The sequence below is a fragment of the Symphalangus syndactylus genome, chromosome 14 (genome assembly GCF_028878055.3).
Source record: "Symphalangus syndactylus isolate Jambi chromosome 14, NHGRI_mSymSyn1-v2.1_pri, whole genome shotgun sequence".
Classification (NCBI taxonomy): domain Eukaryota; kingdom Metazoa; phylum Chordata; class Mammalia; order Primates; family Hylobatidae; genus Symphalangus; species Symphalangus syndactylus.
Window position 1 is genome coordinate 41,413,534 of NC_072436.2, and position 19,590 is coordinate 41,433,123.

Here is a 19,590-nt window from a genome sequence, read left to right on the forward strand (position 1 = left end):
CACCCTGGGCAACAGACTGAGACCCTGTCTCTACAAAAAATAAGAAATTAGTTGGGCATGGTGGTGTGTGCCTGTAGGCGGGAAGATCACTTGAGCCTGGGAGGTTGAGGCTGCAGTGAGTCATGATTGCACCACTGTACTCAGCTTTGGTGACAGAGTGAGACCCTGCCTCAAAAAAAAATTAATTGCCTAATTAAGAAAAAGAGCCAGGACATGAAAAATAGTAAAGGAGGGGTGAATCAAGTGGGGAGGGATGGGACCTCAGCCTTGGGGAGCAAGGAGGTCTCTACTAAGGCCATTCACATTCACTGGGGGCTGTGTGTTACAACAGCACAGCCTGGACTCTGCTGCCTGCACAGGAGACAGGAGACAGACACATCAAGACAATGATGATGGTTATCTTTAGGGATAGGCTTATGGATTATGTTTTAATTTAATTTTTTTTTTTTTTTTGAGATGGAGTCTCACTCTATCACCCAGGCTGGAGTGCAGTGCCACAATCTCAACTCACTGCAACCTCCACCTCCCGGGTTCAAGTGATTCTCATGCCTCAGCCTCCCTAGTGGCTGGGATTACCGGTGCCCGCTGCCATGCCCCGCTAATTTTTGTATTTTTAGTAGAGATGGGGCTTCACCATGTTGCCCAGGCTGGTCTCGAACTCCTGACTTCAGGTGATCTGCCTGCCTCGGCCTCCCAAAGTTCTGGGATTACAGGTGTGAGCCACCGCACCCAGCCTTAATTTTATTTTTTCTACTTAATTTTTTTTCTACTGAGTATTGGTTTTATAATTCTAAAAAACTGTCTAAAAGAGAGTGGGGCAGTAAAGTGGCAGGGAGGCGTGTGGCCCCCACAGCCAGGGTGGCTTCTAGCCTCACCAGCGAAGCACCACAACCACAACCACCACCACCACCGTGGTGGGAACAGAGCCACTGCCGCTCTCCCAGGGAGGCTGCCAGGCCTCTGCACCGTGGAGATTTCACCAAACAGATGACTCACTGGCCAGACTGAATGGATGCTTTTGACACAGTTGAATCCCCAGTTGCCCCTGGAACTCGTTAATCCCGGGGGCTCCTGGGCCTCCACCATACCCAGGGCCTGACGAGGCACAGCCCCAAACGCAATTGCTCGGAAGAGAAGTTTGGTTTGTCTTCCTTCCTCCTCCCCCATTGTGGTCCCTCCCACGCAGGTCCTGGGGCACTCGGGAGCGACCTCCTGCAACCCGCTACCTGCCCAGCACCGTGCAGCCCTCCCACCCAAACCTGATTTCCCACACCCACGTCCCCTTCCTTAAAAAGGGGGGGCTCTGCTTTTATAGATGACTTCATGGCTTATATGTCAATTACATTTGTGTACTTCAGTCTACAAAGAGCTTCTTTGCTGTAACAAAGAATAGTTCAGCTACTGGCTGGCAGCAACCCTGTGGAGAAATGGGGCTTGTCTCCATTTCATAGAGAAAGATATGGAGGCTGAAAGTCAAACACCTTGCCCCAAATCATGGGGCTTAGGAGGAGTAGAACCAGGCCGGGAACTCTGACTCCCACCCAGCCCCGCAGGCCACCCCAATGGACTGCCTCCTCTGTTCTCACAGGCTTCTGTGTGGTGAATGATCTTATTGATGAATTTGCACTAGGGATTGATAGGACTGAGCCCAAATGCCCCACAGTAGATTTCTCACTCCCGTGCAAAGTTCAGGTTGGGTGCCCGGGCAGTGGGGGCAGGCAGCGTGAAGGGAAGGTGGAGGAGACGTCCTTGCCCACATCTAGCCAGGCAAGCAGCTGCCTCCTGCGCTACGAGCTGGCCAGGCCCTGACAGCTGAAAGTGGGTTCGCGGAGCCGCAGCTGCCCCAGGTACATGGAGGGCTCAGTTTTGAAGCCGGGAGAAATCTGTGCCAAAGGCTGTGCTGGGAAGGGCAAGCATACTGCCAGGAACCTGGGGTGATGGCCTGGGGCTCCAGGAAGTAAAGGAAGCAGGGGAGTGTGTGTGCAGGGACAGGGTCTTGTTTTCTACTTGGCCGCTGGGCAGCCAAGCATTTCTAACCCCAGTGCTGCTGGCTCTGGGCACAACTGCCTTCTGCTTCTAGTGACACTTCCTGCTCCATGGGCAACAGGCGCCAGCTGCTTTCTCTCCGGTGCTCATTGAAAGTGAGATGGCCCAGCTTGCCAGTACCACCGAAAAACCTTAAACATCTTCAAGACCAAGCAAACCAAGGCTGCATCTCCATCCCAGGCGGGGAGGGAGACAGAAAGGCTGCAGGCTGACTTGCCGAGGGAAGGTGAGGAGGCTCTGGCCCATCCCAGCCTCCAACCTCTCTGGAGTGAGGCTAATGAAACAGAGTGTGGTACAAGGAAGCACCTTGCTGCTCTCGGCAAGCCAGCATGCCGGGGTTGGGGCCAGGGAGCCTGAGAAGCAGAAAGTATCCGTGCCTTTGACATGAGGTTTGAGGGTCTGAGCTGCAGCTGCCCCTAACAGGGCAGGTCCTGGATGCCATGCTCATCTGTCACCTGAATTGGCACAGGCACAGGCATCACCGAGCTCCTTTGTAAAGCTAGATGATGAAGCTGGAATCCTTGCATACCAAGACAAGCACCCATGAGACCCACATTATGGGGACAAATGAGGTCATGTGAGGGGCCTGGGACCCCAGTGCCCCCTTTCTCCAAGCTGAGAAAGCTTTATCATTTTGCTTGATCATAAAAAGAAAGCATAATCTCTGCAAAACAATACAAAATACAGAAAAATGCATTCAAACAAAGAACAAGTCCCACAACCAGAGACAACCGCTGTTAACTTTTCGTTGGGTTTCAAGTCTTGGGTTAGACACAGGTGCTTCCTTGCACAGACGTCATCATGCAGCCCCACAGGATGCAGGTTCCATGTCAGCTCTTTCCCCTCAACACTGGCTGTGGCATCATTTTCACATTAATGAGCAGAGCAACCCGTCTGTCTCTGCGTCTCAATTCTCATTCCTCAATGCTCTCTTTTCAGTCTGGGCAGGGGGCTCCTTGCCCACAGCCACAGTTGTCTGCCATTCCCCTCCCAAACCCACCACCCTCCCCTGCTCTTAGCCATGCATGGAAGCAGACCATTTCCTTCCATGCACACGTGGCCCTTGCCGAGGTTAAGCCAAGGGCGCTGTGAGGGGCTGTGGGACGGACAGGAAGCCGGCCGGACCCGCAGGGGCTGTCCACCTGCTGTTCAGTGAAGGGCTGGCTTTTGGGCGAGGCTTTCCCATCTCAGGGTTCCAGGTCCTAACTGTGAAAAGCAACCCCAGGCTCTGCACAGCCCTCCAGAGCTGACCTCCCACTCTCCAAGGTGGGATTGGGTGAAGGTCAGATCCAGACAGGGCGGCAAGGGGAGGCCCCCGCACCCCAGGAAGGACGGAGAGTGTTCCAGAGGTCGTCCCCTCCAAGCTGAGGAAGCTGCCATGTCTGGGCCCTCACTTTCCCAGGCCTCTTCCAGGGCTCTTGAGGGGCCCCCGTTTTAAATCTTTTTCTTGGAGAGATCCCCTCAAATGGTATACATTTTCATCCCTTCAAAACCAGTCATGGCCCAGCTTATGTCATTGACAATAAACAATGACAAATAGTTTCCATTTCTTTGAATTAATAACTTCTTTGAAATGGAACCAAGAGGAGACGTTCAGTGAAACCTTCCATCTTTGAGTAGAAAAATATCAAGGTTTACCGTTTCTGTTATGAAACTCTTTAAAGGGGTGAGTACTTCATCTAACTTGACACCAATGGCAATGTTTGCAGAGAACCAGTTAGAGAAGGAACAACAGATGTCACCCCATCCAGGTTTTTCCAGCCTGGGGTAGAGGCGGCATGGATGGTTCTGGAAGACGCAGACCAGTGCTGAGAGCCAGGCGAGGGGAGGAGCTGGTTTTAAGGCTCTTGGAAGCAATAAGGCCCACGGAACGCTCCATCCACCCCTGCCCTTCTCCGGGAATTCTTGTCCATCTCCCCTCCAGCACCTTCTCTCACAGTGTTTACTCTGGTGGGTCCATGGAAGCGTCCTCAGAGATCACGAGGCCCCTTCCTCTGAGAACCAACTACCACTTGCAGGATGGCTGGGCCTCCAGAGATATTTCATACCCCCAGACCCCCCCTCCTGGTCCAAGGGTGGACACAGCCAAAGATGGGTGTGTGTCCCCTGGCTCACCCGGTCCCCTGCCAGCAGGCCTGACCCCTCCTATCCCATCCAGGCCCCCATGCTGTTTGGGCTCACCCGGAACCTGCTCTGAAGGCACCAGAGGGCACGGAGAAGCTTCAGGGGTGTGTACAGGAGCACAGGGACTGGTCCCTGGGGCTTCTGTTCTCCTGTAACCTGGCTCGATGGTCTTCCTCAGAGTGACAGTCTTGGTACAGCGACACCTTTTCAGAGCCACTTTGGTGACAATAGAGCTCCAAGACCTCCGATGGCCACGGATGACCCCTAGACTTGGAGGGGCCGTCTCCCATGCTGGTTTCTCCCAAGCCACAGCTATGCATCATGTCAGCATTTTGTTAATGGGAACACAGATGTTTTGATGCCTTAGGTCTCTGAAAGGACCGAGCAACTTGCCAAATGTGTGCCTGCTGGCCAAGGCTCGGCGCCTTCAGCGTCTGAGTCATGTCGAATTCGTGAATGTGCTTTCTCCAGAACTTATTTTTATTTTTCAACCGAGCCAGAGGCGGGTTATAAATCCTCGACTACTCTTCATGCCAGAGACCTCTGGTTAGCACCCACATATATGAGGAAAGAAAGTGGGCGCTTCTGGGGGAAGTGAGAGAATTTCACTTGGGGAGTTGCCCGAGACCTTTGGATTAGTCAGAACTCTCTACAGAAACAGAAGCAATAAGAAAGAGATATATATTATATATACACACACACACATGCATACATATACATATGTAATATTGTAATATATAACATACTTATTAATATATGGAGAGAGAAAGAGAGATTTCAAGAGATTGTCACGCAGTTGTGGGGGCTGGCAAGTCCAATTTTAAGGAATTTTAAGGAACTGTCACGCAGTTTTGGGGGCTGGCAAGTCCAACCTCCACAGGGCAGGAGCAGGCTGGAGACCCAGGGCCAGTTGCAGGTGATGCTGCAGCTCAAGGTCAAAGGCAGAAGGGAGTGTGGAGGCCCAACTCCCTCCTCAGGGGGCCTCAGTCTTTTGCATGAGGGCCACCCACATTAGGAGGCGAATCTGCTTTTCTCAAAGGCTGCTGATTTAAATGCTAGTTGTATCTAAACAATCGCTTCCCAGCAACATCTGGACTGGTGTTTGAGCAAATATCTGGAAGCCACATCTTAACTAAATTGACACATAAAATTAACCACCCCAGCCCTCCAGCTGGAGCCTCCCTTTGGGGCTCTGCACCCCAGGATGCTCAGGGTACTTTGAGTTTGAACCCTGCTGGCTGTCTGTAATTCTACATTTACACTGCATGCCCCATTCCAGTCTGGTTTTTAAAACAGCCACAGGAGCAGTAACAACAACAGCGGGTGCCAAGAGCCAGCACTGCGGCCACACTTCACACAGGAACCTGTGACAACCCAGGACATGGCACCATTACAACACCTACTTGACAGGGGCAGAAGCCTCGTAAGTCTCTGAGCCACGGTGGCCTATCCAGGATTTAAAACCCAGTGTGCCTTCTCCAGCCCCTGGTGTGACAAGATGGCTGGACTCACCTTAGAGAGAGGTGCACAGAGAACCTTCGTGAGTCCTGCCTCATTCATCCTCTCACTTCAGAGCACCCCCTTGAAAGCCTCGGTGTCCACCTTTGGTCACCCTCCCAGCCACCTCTCCCCTGGCTGCTTGGCATTCTTGAGGACAGAAAACAAATTTTAGACAACTTGGAATCCTTGACGCTGAGAATAGGATCTGAGTGTACACTAGATGCTCATTTGAATGAACAAATGAGTGAACAAGTGAATGAGGAGTGAAGGAATGGTGTCAGTATGAGCCGAAGACAATCTCTTGCTCCTCTTACCACCCAAACTCACTTTCCCCATTTCACCTGCTTGTGCCCAGATAACCTTTGTCCAGATGCCACTTGCATCTGTGGACTGGGTTGTGCCTTTCACAGCCTCGGTATTATCTTCAGCAAGTCTCTGAGGCCTCCAGTGCCCAAGCCAAGTGAGGAGCTTGGGGTCCACACACATGGCGTCCAGCAGCTGCAATCCCCTCCTAGGTACACAAGCCTGGTATGTGAGCCTTCTCCTCACATCTCACAACCTGAGAGCCTCCTACCAGCAAAAATGGCAGCACATTTTGTCTATTTGCTTTTGGGATTTAACACAATATGAATATAGAAGGGAGAGAAAGTTTAGTAGATAAAAAGGAATCAAAGAAGGCAGCAATGAAAAACTAATATATTCTGTCAGCTCCATGGTGAGGAGTTTCCCTTTATTCTCAGGGGCAAGGAGACTTGTTGTGGGGTATAGGCAGGGGCGTGATGCAGCCCAGCCTCTGACCTCTGTTTTTGGGAAATACAGATTTTACGAAAGCAAGTGAGGATGCAGGGAGGGAAGATGCGACAGGACTGCCGTGGTACAGGAGAGGATAATTTCTGTTGCACCACTGCCGACCCACTCAGAAACACTTGGGATTTTCCCCTAGAGAGAGTAGGAAAATCGGAAAACACACCCCACTTTTTATTTAGCCATCGTCACCATCCATGTTAGTTACTCCAAGAATAAAGACTCCAAGACCCAGGACCCTGACAATGTGCTCAGGCACACCACCATCATTTGATCCTTCCCTTCCCGTTTGCCCACGGAATCCAGCGGAATCCAGTCCCTCTCACCGCGAACCTCCCCAAGCTATATCCACCTCGGGGCCTTTGCACTGGCTGGGTCCTCTGCCCAGGGAATCTGCCCCCAGGTCCTCTAGAGTTGAGTCCTCTAGAGTTGTCTTTCTACTTCGACTTAGAAGTCCCCTCCTTAGAGAGCTCCCTACCTGCTTGTTTAACCTGGAGTAGCTCGTGGCCACCCTCCAATGCAGCACCCTGCTTAGGCAATCGTTGGCCCTCTGATACTTTTCTAATTTGTCTGGTTTTTCTCTTCCTGCATGGTGAGCTAAGTGGCAGTGGGGACTGTGTCAGCTGCATCTTTCTCTCTCCTGTCACGTATTTAACATTTGTTATGGACCTGGTCTTTGAATATTATTCATTTTCTTCAACTATGACCCCATGAGATGGGAATGTCTATTATCTCCACTGTTCAGAGGAAGAAATTGATTTACAAGGGGCAGGAACTTGCCCCAGATCAGTCAACCAGGAAGGATCCGAGCCAAGACCAAGCCAGGCCTGGGAGTCTTCACCACCTGCTATGCTGCCTCAGGCCCTGCTGCCTCCCAGAACAGCATCTTTCCTGTGCTAGCCTCTCAGGACATAGTTGTGGGATGAGCACATTATCTTACTAGTTAGATTCTTTTTGTCATGCAATCAGAGAAAAGGCCTAAATTGCAGGAAGACTGAGGTGATACTGACCCATTCAGGTGATACTAAGATGTTTGTGTGTTTTTACACTACAGTCGGATGCTTCTCTGGATGCATTTTTTTTTCCTTCTGGTACTGCAGAGACCCCTGTCTTGGAGCTCAGTGGTCCTCTGTCTTTGTTCAAATCAGCCCGGGATTCATCCGATGCTCTCAGCTCCCCAAGGGCAGTTGAGGCTTTCTGGACAATGCAACCAGTTGCTGGTCTTGCTCTCTGACCCTAGCCCCTCCAGAGATGGGGTGAGCATGGGGAAGGGCTGCTCCAGAGCTCATAGCCCCCTCCCCTTCCGTCTAAGGTCCAGAGGGAACTGATCTCCAGCAGAGGGGGAAATGTCTCAGATAGTGGCCAACCAGATGGCAAGAGCGGGGCCAAGCGTGGCTCGGGGACTTTCCAGTTCCCTCCCAGTCATCACCAATATCCCCCATGCCTCTGGTCTTTGCTATGAACAACTGTCATGTCTCAATCTTAGTACTTAGGCACCCAGCCCCACGCTGAGTTCCTTGGGTCTCACTTCCCATCGAGGCTGCCTCCTTTGAGAGATTCTGGTGCCCAGAGAGGAACATGTTTTCCTATATACAGGAGAGGAGATGATTACTTCCTTGAGATACACATTTTACTTACTTGAGTTACAAATTGTACTTGAGACTTGTGCAAATGGATGGGTTTGGGTCCAGTCAAACTATGGGTGCTTATTTTTTCTTTAACAAAAATGTGTGTCATGTCCTTATTTTAGGTTTCAGGCAGTTACTGAAGAGCATGGAAAGTCCTGGCAGGGAGTTTGAAAGGAAAAAGAAAGTTCAACCCACCCTGGGAGTCTTCCCTGGAGCCCCAGGGCTGCACAAACCCTTGCCCCTGTGGCTCAGGGGAGAGCGGCCAGCACAGATAGGCCTTTGTCAACAGCTGTGCCCAAACAATGGACCCTGATCCTGGCACAGCTGGCTGAGAGGCAGGTCTGAGCTAGCATATGGAGGGAGGGCTGGTACCCAAAGGGAAGGGGAGCAGCTTCAAAGGCATCTGGCTTGATCTGCCTGGAATCAAGTCTAGTGCCAAATAGGATTCCCCAGGGTGAGCAGACCTGGGAGGACATCCGTTCCTGATTGAAAGACTCCAGGCTAGCCCAAGAAACCACTGAACTGGCTGGCCATGTCTCCTTTCCCAGTGGGCCATGGTGTGGACCGGACCCTTTACACTCACTGCCCAATGCCCCCAGGGCCATAAATGACCACAAGGGAGCAAGGAGACTTCCATTCTCCTCTGCAATCGGGGCTGCCCTTGACAGGACGTAGATCTCATTCTTGAATGTGCCAGGGAGAAGTGGAGGCTGCTAGAGAAAGCAGAAGATGCCAGGAGGACCTCCTCATCACCACCCTGCCCTGATTCCACCCATTTGTCTAAACACAGGTGCCTGTGGGAGTAAGTCTCTTGGTCACTATGATGGAGGATTTGCAAAAATCACCCCAGGTCTTCCTCCCTGTGCCAACACCGTATCATATGCAAGGAGACTCTGCTCTCTTTTCATCAAAAAGGAAGTCTGTTTTCCCACCTTTCATATCTGGGCTGGACTTGTGGCTTGCTTTGGCCAACAGGATGCAGTGGAAGTCATGCTCCAGTTCTAAGGCTGGGTCTCAAGAAGTCTGTGAGCTTCTGCTCAGTCTTGGTGCTCTACAACCACCATCACCACCACCACAACCACCATGAGAAAAGCCCCAGCTAGCCTCCTGGAGGATGAGAGGCCTCATGGAGCAGAGCCTGCATGCACCAGATGAGCTGCCCTAGACCAACCAGCCCCAGCTAGCTCAGCAGCTGACTACAGACAAACGAGCAAGGCCAGTCCAGATGAGCTGAGTCTGGCCCTGACTAGCACAGCAGACCAGCTGAGCTTGGCTCAAATTGCTACCCTGGCCTGCCAACTTTAGATCCAGAGCTTCTCTCTTAAAATCAAAGCAAGATCACTGTCTGTTTTGTTCCCAGTGCCTGGGCCATTGTAGGCACCAAATATCTGTTTTATCAAATACCTCATTTTAGATAGCGGTATTTATCTCAGATCAATAGATCTGAATGATTCACCAGCCCCTGCTGTTTCAGCTCATCTTCATGTATTAGTATTAAAATCTCTACTTCAGGGTTAGTGAACACTCCTGGTGCTAGGATGAGGGCAGATAGCCCTGTCAATCATGGTGTCCTTTCATGCCAAGCTCTAGAGTGACTGAGGAGCCATCTCAACCTGGACTCTAGGCAGTCCCAGGCAATCGATCCGAATCGGCAGCTAAATTGACACTGATGGGCTGACTTCCCAGGCTACGCTAGGCCAGAAAGGAGCAAGCTTTTGTTTTCGTTTTTCAACCCTTCAGCTCATTTTTTTTTTTTTTTCTCAGACCAAGAAATAAGTCTCAAGTCCTCCTCCAGCGCGAGGTCTTGATTTTCTCTGGGAAGTCAGCGGGGAGGAGAGCTGGCGGGCAGTGAGTCGGAGAGAACGCGGGTCAGCTTTCCTCCTCTCACTTCCTCCTCTGGCCTTGCTCCCAACTGTAGGATTCAGCCACCACTTTTTTTGGCCACAGCAGACCCCCCACCTACGACCTGGGATCATGATGCTACTGTTGGCTGCTTAAAAGTTTCCGTGTAGAAAAAGTGTGATATCTACTGTAGGCAAGTGATTTGACAAGCCCAGCAATAATGAGTTAAAAATCATTTTCCTAAGGATGGGTTCAAAAAAATAAGGGAGTAAGCCAAAGAAAGAGGAAGACATGTGATCTCAAAAATGTAGACTCCAGCTCAGGACAGCAGAGAGACTGTCTCCCAAAGCCCCTGTGTAGCCGCAGGGCCACGAGCCCAGGGAGGGCAGCAGCAAGGCGGGAGCCGAATGCAGAGAGGCCGGGGGGAGTCTGGGCTCCAGGGACAAGCAGCCCTGGCAGAACACTGACTGGGAAGGAGATCCTGGAAACAATTGTGCTTGTGTAGACGGCCGACTGAGGCAAAAGGGAATAAACTCTAGGAAAATTAAAAAGTTACACAAGAAAGGAAATTAATCATAGGGGACTACTTGGCTCTGTAGTGGATTATTGAACAAAGCACTCATCTGTCATTATAGGAGATCAATTGCGTAGAAATGCGGAGTGGCCCCCAGAGTATTTAGAAGTAGGTGCCTCAAGAGAGAGGTGCTACGGACCAATTTCTTGAAAGATACAAACTACCAAAACTCACCCCAGGGAAGAAAAATTGCTAACCTAAATAGCTCTGTATCTAAGAAATTGAATTCATAGTTAAAACTTTCCAGAAGTCTCCAGGCCCACATGGTTTCACTGGTAAATTCTACCAGACATTTCAAGAACTGGCACCAATTCTGCACCATCTCTTCCAGAAGACAGAAAATCCACCTTATTAACAGACTAAAGAAAAACCACAGGACCATATCAAGTGAAGTAGAAAAAAAGCATGTGAAAAAATTCAATATCCATTCATAATAAGTATTGTATCAAACTAGGACAAGAAGGAAACCTTAGCCAGACAAACGACACCTACAAAAAACCTACAGCCAGAACCATACTTAATGTTGAAAAAATGAATCCTTTCTTCCTAAGTTCTAGCACAAGGCAAGAATGTTCGCTTTCCTGTTAAAAATTGTACTTGAAATTTTAGTCCATGTAATAAGGCTGAATACATAAATAAATGACACATACATTAGAAAGGAAGAAATAAAACTGCTCCAATACATAGATGACATGATTGTCCATGTAAAAAACCCCAGGAAATGTATTTTTTAAAATTCCCTGTAAATAATGATTGAGTTCCACAAGGTCACAAGATACAAGGTCAATGCAGAAAAGCCCGTTGGATTTCTCCATACTAGGGATATCCATTTGGAAATGAATTTTTAAAAGACCTATGTAAAATAGCTTCAAAAATGAAATAATTAGATATAAGTCTAACACAGCATGTTTGTGTTGAAAACTAAAACTATATATATACTGATGAAAGAAATCAAAGAATATCTAAATAAGTAGAAAGACATTTTGTGTTCACGGATTGGAAGACTCAATACATTTAAGATGCCAATTCTCCTCTAATTGATCTATAGATTTAATGCAATCCCAATACAAATTCCAGTAGTTTCTTCTTATTGTTGTTGTTTTTGAGACAGAGTTTTGCTCTTGTTGCCCAGGCTAGAGTGCCATGGCGCGATCTCAGCTCATGGCTCACTGCAATCTCTGCCTCCCGGGTTCAAGCAATTCTCCTGCCTCAGCCTCCCGAGTAGCTGGGATTATAGGCATGTGCCATCACGCCTGGTTAATTATGTATTTTTAGTAGAGACGGGGTTTCACCATGTTTGCCAGGCTGGTCTCAGACTCCTGACCTCAGGTGGTCTGCCCACCTTGCCCTCCCAAAGTGCTGGGATTATAGGTGTGAGCCACAGTGCCCGGCCCAGTAGAATTTCTTATAGACATAGACAACTGATTCTGAAATGTTAATGGAAAGGCAAAGAAACTAGAATAGCCAAAGGAATTTTGAAAAGGAATAATAAATTTGGAGGACTCACTTCACTCAATTTTAAGACTTACTGTAAAGCTACAGTAATCAAGATAAGTGTGTTATTGGCAGAAATTGCTCCATACATGTATGATGAACGATTTTTGACAAAGTTGCTACGGCAAATGTGCGAATCAGCAGTCTTTCAACAACAAATGATGTTGGAACAATTGGATATCCATATGAAAAAGTGGCCCTCACCATGAATCTCATGCCTTATTTTTAAAAAGTAACTCAACATGGATCATAATAAAAATGTAAAACTATAAAAATTTTAGAAGAAAATTTTCATGACCTGAGGTTAGGCCAAGAGTGCTTAGACTTGACACCCAAAACACAATCCATAAAATAAAAAATTGATAAACTAAACTTCATTAAAATTTAAAATTTTGGTCTGCAAAAGTCACTGTTAAGCTACAAACTGAGAGAAAATATTTATAACTCACATATCCAAAAAAGGCCTTGTATTTAGAATATATAAAGAGTGCTCAGAATTTATTAAAAACAACCAAGGTTTGCCTGTAATCCCAAATACTCCAGAAGCTGAGGCAGGAGGGTCGCTTGAGCCCAGTGATTCCATGGCTGGCCTGGGCAACATAGAAAGACTCCGTCTCAAAAAATGAAAAGAAAGAAAAAGAAACAAACAATCCATTTTTTAAATGGGCAGAAGGCTTGAACAGACGTTTTGCCCAATAGACTATTTGGCAAATAACCACATGAAGAGATGCCCAATGTCATTAGTCATTAGGGAAATGGAAATTAAAACCACAATGAGATACCACTACATACTTACTAGAATGACTTGGAGACAAACAAATCAACCTGAGAGCTCTAAGTGCTGGTAAGGATGCAGTGTAGTGAGGTCTTTCATAAATGTAAAGTGGTAAAACTAATACAGAATATAGTTGGGCAGTTTCTTACAAAGTTAAACACACATTTGCCATATGACCCAGCAATCCCACTCCCAGGTATTTGCCCATAAGAAATGAAAATACATTCACATGAAAAGCATATGTGAATGCTTATACCAGCTGTATTCACAATTGCCCAAAACTGGAATGACACCACAGGTGGGTGTTGTTCAGTGGGTGAACCAATAAACAGTAGAGGCCAGGCACGGTGGCTCACGCCTGTAATCCCAACACTTTGGGAGGCCAAGGTGGGTGGATCACAAGGTCAAGAGATAGAGACCATCCTGGCTAACACGGCGAAACCCCGTCTCTACTAAAAATACAAAAATTAGCTGGGCATGGTGGCAGGAGCCTGTAATCCCAGCTACTCTCGGAAGGCTGAGGCAGGAGAATCGCTTGAACCCGGGAGGCGGAGGTTGCAGTGAGCCAAGATGGCGCCATTGCACTCCAGCCTGGCAACAGAGCAAGACTCTGTCTCAAAAACAAAACAAAACAAAACAAAAACAAACAGTAGTACACCCACACCACGGAGCCCCACTCAGCAATAAAAAGGAGCCTGGCCGGGCATGGTGGCTGATGCCTGTAATCCCAGCACTTTGGGAGGCCGAGGTGGGTGGATCACCTGAGGGCAGGAGTTTGGGACCAGCCTCACCAACGTGGTGAAACCCCATCTCTAGTAAAAAATACAAAAATTAGCCAGTCATGGTGGCGAGCACCTGTAATCCCAGCTAGTTGGGAGGCTAAGGCAGGAAAATCACTTGAACCTGGGAGGCGGAGGTGGCAGTGAGCCAAGATCACGCCACTGCACTCCAGCCTGAGTGACAGAGCAAGACTCCATCTCAAAAAAAAAAAAAAAAGAAAGAAAGAAAAAAAAGAAAACGAAAACGAAAACAAAAGCAAAAACAAAAAGGAGCCTGTGGCTTGGGTGATTCTTAGATGCATTATACGAAGTTAACCCTTTTCTCATTTAGAAACAAAAAAGTGCAGCTTGCTGCCAGTGCTCATTTAATTTTACAGAAACATGCTCTTTGAAGCTGAAGCAAATCTGAATGATTTTCAGTGTGAAAATAAAATATAAAAACTGTTCTTGTAGTTATTTCTAAGCAGAACTAACATCAGAATTGTCTGAATCATCAAAATCATCTATTTTGGAAAAATCGGATGCATCAATTGAATCTTCGGCCAACGACTGTTCCAGAGAGATGTTAATATCACGCGTAGGAGTGCTATGTTTTCTAGGATTTGACATTTTCAGCGATCAAGAATTACTATATTTTGTAAATGGAAATACCACTACTAAGAACAGAATGCTATAAATAGAATGATGTCTGTTGTTTCCAAAGTTGATATACTAAGCAATGTGAAAATAATAAAAAAGAGATATTTTGTGACAAAGTCATCTGGGGGTAAATGCTGCAGCCACAAGCACTGCCCAACACATTCTCAGAGCAAATGAGATGAAAGAAACTACACCCAAAAGGCCATGTACTCTTTTCCATTTATATGACATTGTGGAGGCCGGGTGCGGTGACTCACACCTATAATCCCAGCACTTTAACGAGGCTGAGATGGGAGGATTGCCTGAGCCCAGGAGTTCGAGACCAGCCTAGGCAACATGGCAAAACCCTGTCTCTAAAACAAAATAAAATAAAAAATTGTATGACATGATGGAGAAGACAAAATTGTAACGATGAAGAATAGATAAGGGCTGCCAAGACTGGGGTGGGTAGAGGGTGTGACTTCAAAGAGCAGCATGATGTAGTTTTGGGGGCGGTGGAACTGTTCTGTATCCTGATTGTGGTGGTGGTTGCCATACATAGAATATAGTTCCGTGGTTAAAATCATGAAATTATACATGAACAACATTTATTTTTATTTAATTATAAAAAGCAATGTATCAGGCTGGGCGCGGTGGCTCACGCTTGTAATCCCAGCACTTTGGGAGGTCGAGGCGGGCGGATCAGGAGGTCAGGAGATCGAGACCACGGTGAAACCCCGTCTCTACTAAAAATACAAAAAAAATTAGCCGGGCGTGGTGGCAGGCGCCTGTAGTCCCAGCTACTCGGAGAGGCTGAGGCAGGAGAATGGCGTGAACCCAGGAGGCGGAGCTTGCAGTGAGCCGAGATCGCGCCACTGCACTCCAGCCTGGGCGACAGAGCGAGACTCCGTCTCAAAAAAAAAAAAAAAAAAAAAAAAAGCAATGTATCAAATGGGAGGAGGAAACTAAAACAATGAACCTCTCATGGTGGAATTTGGAGACCTGTGACATCTGATCACAGGGAGAGGGTCAGGGAGGGAAGCCTGCTTAAACACCATAGCAGCTCCCCACACAGGCGAGGAGGTGGCTGGGAGCCTGCATCCCCTGCCCACCCAGAGCTATTGTGGGCTGAAGGTGAAGTGCGAGATGATGGTTAGATATTTGTTCTGGTCTCCCCAACGAGGTGTTTCTCTTCCAGTGGGAAGGCCACAGGGTGGGCACAGTGTCCAGAAAGGGCTCCCGCTCTCTGCACACCCCATACTTCTCAGCCTCCCTTCCTTCCCCAAGACCACCTGCTCTTCATCAGCCAGTGACAAAAATCTGCAAAGTGACTTGGGACAGATGTGCTGACCAGAGGGACACAGTGGATAGCCACAGAGGAGAGCAGGAGAGAGATGAGACTCCATCCCCGCAGGACCACTGCTCTGGACCCTGCAGCACACAGCCTCCTCTCCCCTGTAACACACACACAATCACAGAGACATAATCACAGGCACCAATACACAAAGACATGTGCATACCCAATCACATACACAGCACAGAAATGCACACACACATACACTTACCATCACACATACAATCACTCATTCACACAGACACATGCACACACAACCACAGGTACCAATGCAAAAAGGTGTGTACACACCACTACACACAGAGACACATACATCTATTGACACACACACACAAACACACACATACACTTATCATATTACCCTCGAGCTGTCTCCTAATACACAAAGCAAGCACATTTGCCAGCAAACAGGAACCCCGGACAGGGTTGTGGCCCACCCCCATGAGGAGCACTGCAGCCTCCATCCAGAGCTCCTTGGAGTTGCTATGTCAATGGGCCTTGGTCAAGGAATCCTGTCCTCAGTGCCTCCCACCTGGCCCATCTCATCTCCTCCATGGCAAGATATGATCCTGTGGGCACAGTTCATTCTCCAAACTTGCTGAGTCTCCACCAGCCAACAACTCTTACTGGTGGGTTCAGGAGTCCTGGGGCTCACACCACTTTTAGGCCAGGTGGTTCCCTGCCCCTGGAACCCTATAGTGGGAATACAGGCAATAAACTTGAAACCTACCAAAATATATCATTACAAATGATGATCGGTACTATGCCAGAGCCCTTCAGGGGACCCAAACAGAAAATACAGGGGCAGAGAGAGGATTTGTTTAGAGTAGGGAGAGGTCTGGAAGGCCTCTGCAGAGGAGTACTTATTTGAGCAGAGACCCAAAACATGGAAGGAGTCAGGTAATGCTTGTTCCAGCATGCACCAGGCCCTGGGGCCTCCTTTATAATTCACCCTTTAAGCTTGCCCAGACAGGGTTGAGGGTGGAGAAGGGGAGCCCCCTGGCCACATAGGACTGTGGGTGAAAGAGAGTCTCACTAGAATTTTTAAATGAACATCTGTGGGCAATCTCTTTTGTTCCCCTGCCCCTCACAAAGCACCCAAGACAGGTGTTTTGCAGCTAAAGACAGTAAGGTTTAGAGGATAAGAAACTTGAGAAAGCCTGGATGTGGCGGGACAGGGATTGGACCCAGAAGTTCCAGGTACAGAGTCTTAGTGAGCTCACTTTGCCTCTGCAGCAGCTGCAAACACGTGACAAGTGCTTCGGTCTCACCTGGTTTCTAGGTAACCTCGGGAGACAGGTGTTTACCTCATTCCCTGAGCAGCAAAGGTCACACAATGGCAGGGCCTGGTTCTCAAGCGTCTCATCACACATCCTGTCCACGCTGCCTCCTTGGAGCCTAGGCTGGGGAGCCGGCTTGGGGATGTACCCACCTATGTTTCCGGCATTGGGCTCAAGGTCTGAGGTGGGGTTTTATTTTGTTCTGTAACCTGCAAAGTTGGTAGGAGACCCTATTGCTCTGTTGGGTGGGTTTAGCATGTTTAGGACCAAACTGGGCCTCTGCTGCCTGGTCACTGAGTATCTCCCTGTGGTGCCCCCTCACCACCTTCTGCACTAACATCACCACGTCTCGTCTGAGCCAAATTCTGCCTGCCTGGAATCCCTTCCTGCACCCCAGGGGCTTCTAGGTGGCCATGGGCATGCCCATGGAAGTCAGTCTCCGGCCAGGGAGTATGGACAAGTGTCTGCAGGCAAGGAAGAAATCTTGGAGCCCAACAGGAGAGACTGGGTTTATTCTGCTCATTTCTGGTTGTGTGACCTTGAATACATCTCACCCTCCCTGGGCCTCAGTTTCATCATCTGCAAAATGGGGGTAACAGGGTTGCTCCGGGAATGAAGTGACTGGAAGATACCCTGCAGGGAGCTTGAGATGCACCAGGCACTCGGAAGCGTGTGCAGGCTCTCCGCTGCCCACTGCTGTTGGTATTGTGCGGGTAGCGGGTCGGCAGTCCATGGCCAGGCCCCTCACCCTGGCTTGCCAGGGCCACTCTGCTGGATGCGGGTTCTGGACTCGGCAATTCAAGTTCTCGCCTTAATTTTAAAAATCAGTTGCTAATGGTTAATATAAAAGCGAATCTGGTCAAGTATTAAACAAATAAATCCGGTGAGATTCGAACAAATGCCAATGGCAAGAAGAGAAAAATTAAACAGCAAGTCGCCTGTATATGTGTTTAAGAAAATGTAGTCCCACATCCAGGGCCTCGCCGGCTCAGGAAGGGACTGCTTCAGAAACCTCCCGGGCCACCTCTGCCTTGGAAATGCCACAAACTGCTAAGAAAGTCCTATGAGTGTTCTAATATTTCGGTTGGAAATTTAAATGTCGGAGTTTGGAGGGCGGGGACATTCTCTAAGCTAATTGGGTGACCCGGAGCTCTTATGGAGACCCAAGAAAGACCAATGTCTCGTAAATCCCTGAGAAATCTTCCTCCTACCGGCGGTTCTCACGCGGAGCCCTCTCCCACAATGGACCGACGCTTTCGCTCCCCAGCCCGGGTCCTCCCAGGCGCCCGGCCCGCGATGCATCTGAGATGACAGATAGGGGACCCTGCACCTCTCTCTGAAAACTGAACCCCAGCCCAGGCATCGCCCCAAGCTTTCAACCCAGGCATCCGAGTGGAAAGTGGCAAGCCCAGGTCTCCCAGCCTTGGTGCTGCCTCCCCTGCGCGCGGGACAGGGGAGAGAGGCGGGAGGGACACTGACCTGGGAAGCCCGCTGCTCGGGGCAGGCGAGGATCAGGAGCAGAAGGAAGAGCGCGCGCGGAGAGCTAGGCACCATCTTGCCAATCGGAATCCTGCTGCTTGGGAGGGGGAAATAACTTTGTTTGCCTCCCCTGCCGAGTTTGTCCTAGCGATGCGGCAGCCGCCCCTGCAGGGTGCGGGGCGCCGCGCGGCCCGGGGGCGGCTGGGGCAGGGAGGGAGGCAGGAGGCCCCCGAGCGCGGTGCGTACCGCAGGGATCGGCGCCGCCCGGCCCTTGCTAGGGTCCAGGTGCGCGGTGCACCGGACCCTGGAGCAGCGCGGCCACGAGCGTCCGCAGCTGCCCGCACTAGACAGTCCGGGCGAGGCGGGGAGGCGCCAGCCCCTTGGCTAAGGCCGAAGGAGGAGGGGCTGCCCGGCCAGGAATGCGCCTGGGAGCGCGCCCAACCCGCGCGTCTCTCCTAGGAGGCGAGCGCGGGCATCCTCAGGGCCTGGCAGGGGTGGGCGGCCAATGCCCCGCCTACGTGCGGGTGACTGGAAGCCCACCCTGGGCAGGTTCACTCCTGACTGTCCCATTTCCCAACCAAGTAGACTGAGGCTCAGTCACTAAGGACAAGTGGCAGAACAGAAACCCAAACCCAGGTCTGTCCTACTTCAAAGCCCACGCGACACCCTCCTCCCGACATTCCTAGAAGGGGACCACGAGATGGGCTTCATAAGCTTGACATGGGGTGGACTGAGTTCTCCATCTGAATAAACTAGTGTCCCTTTAAATAATGCAATGGGGGTGTGAGAACACGCAAGCACAGTGAGTAGATACACAGTGATACAGTGAGGGGATCTACAGCCCTTCTGATTCACCGTCCTCCTTGCTCAAGGTAAGGAGAAACTCAGTTTAAATCGGAGGTCAGGTTCTAGAACATTGCATGCCTTGCTAAAGTTGCATGCCTTGCGGGCCAGGAAGTGCCAGGCCGGCATGAGCAGTCTGAAGTCCCCAGCCATCAGGGCTGTGGTACAACCAGATGCCTCAGACCTGAGCTCCCAGAAGGCATGACTGACGTTCTTCCTGGAAGGTTTTCTGAAGGCAGTCACTGCAGATGTCCTGGGACACACAAGTCTGGTCAAGCCCCAGATCTCTTTTTCCTCTTCCACATTTCACTTTGTTGAGCACACTCAGAGCTCAGGGAATGGAGAGCCCAGAAGACTGCGACCGCAGAGCAGGAGGTGTTTCCCAGCAGAGGCCAGAAAGGAAAGTTGGAGTCTTGGCTTAGTCCTTTCAAACTGCTATAGCAAAATACC

The 19,590-nt window shown here is 49.6% G+C and overlaps 1 protein-coding gene across 3 annotated transcripts in view; it reads right to left on the reverse strand.

The window, feature by feature from the left end:
• FBLN7 (fibulin 7) overlaps positions 1 to 18,718 on the reverse strand; it is a 49,223-nt gene extending 30,505 nt beyond the window's left edge. For 2 of the 3 annotated variants that reach the window (XM_055243344.2, XM_055243345.2), the window contains exon 1: positions 18,298 to 18,680. In XM_055243344.2, the coding sequence (XP_055099319.1) occupies positions 18,298 to 18,372 (75 nt within the window). In that variant the 5' untranslated portion in view covers positions 18,373 to 18,680. Of the gene's footprint in view, positions 1 to 18,297 lie in introns of all 3 variants that reach the window. The other variant, XM_055243343.2, reaches the window with a different exon arrangement.
• Between the last annotated feature and the right edge of the window lie 872 nt (positions 18,719 to 19,590).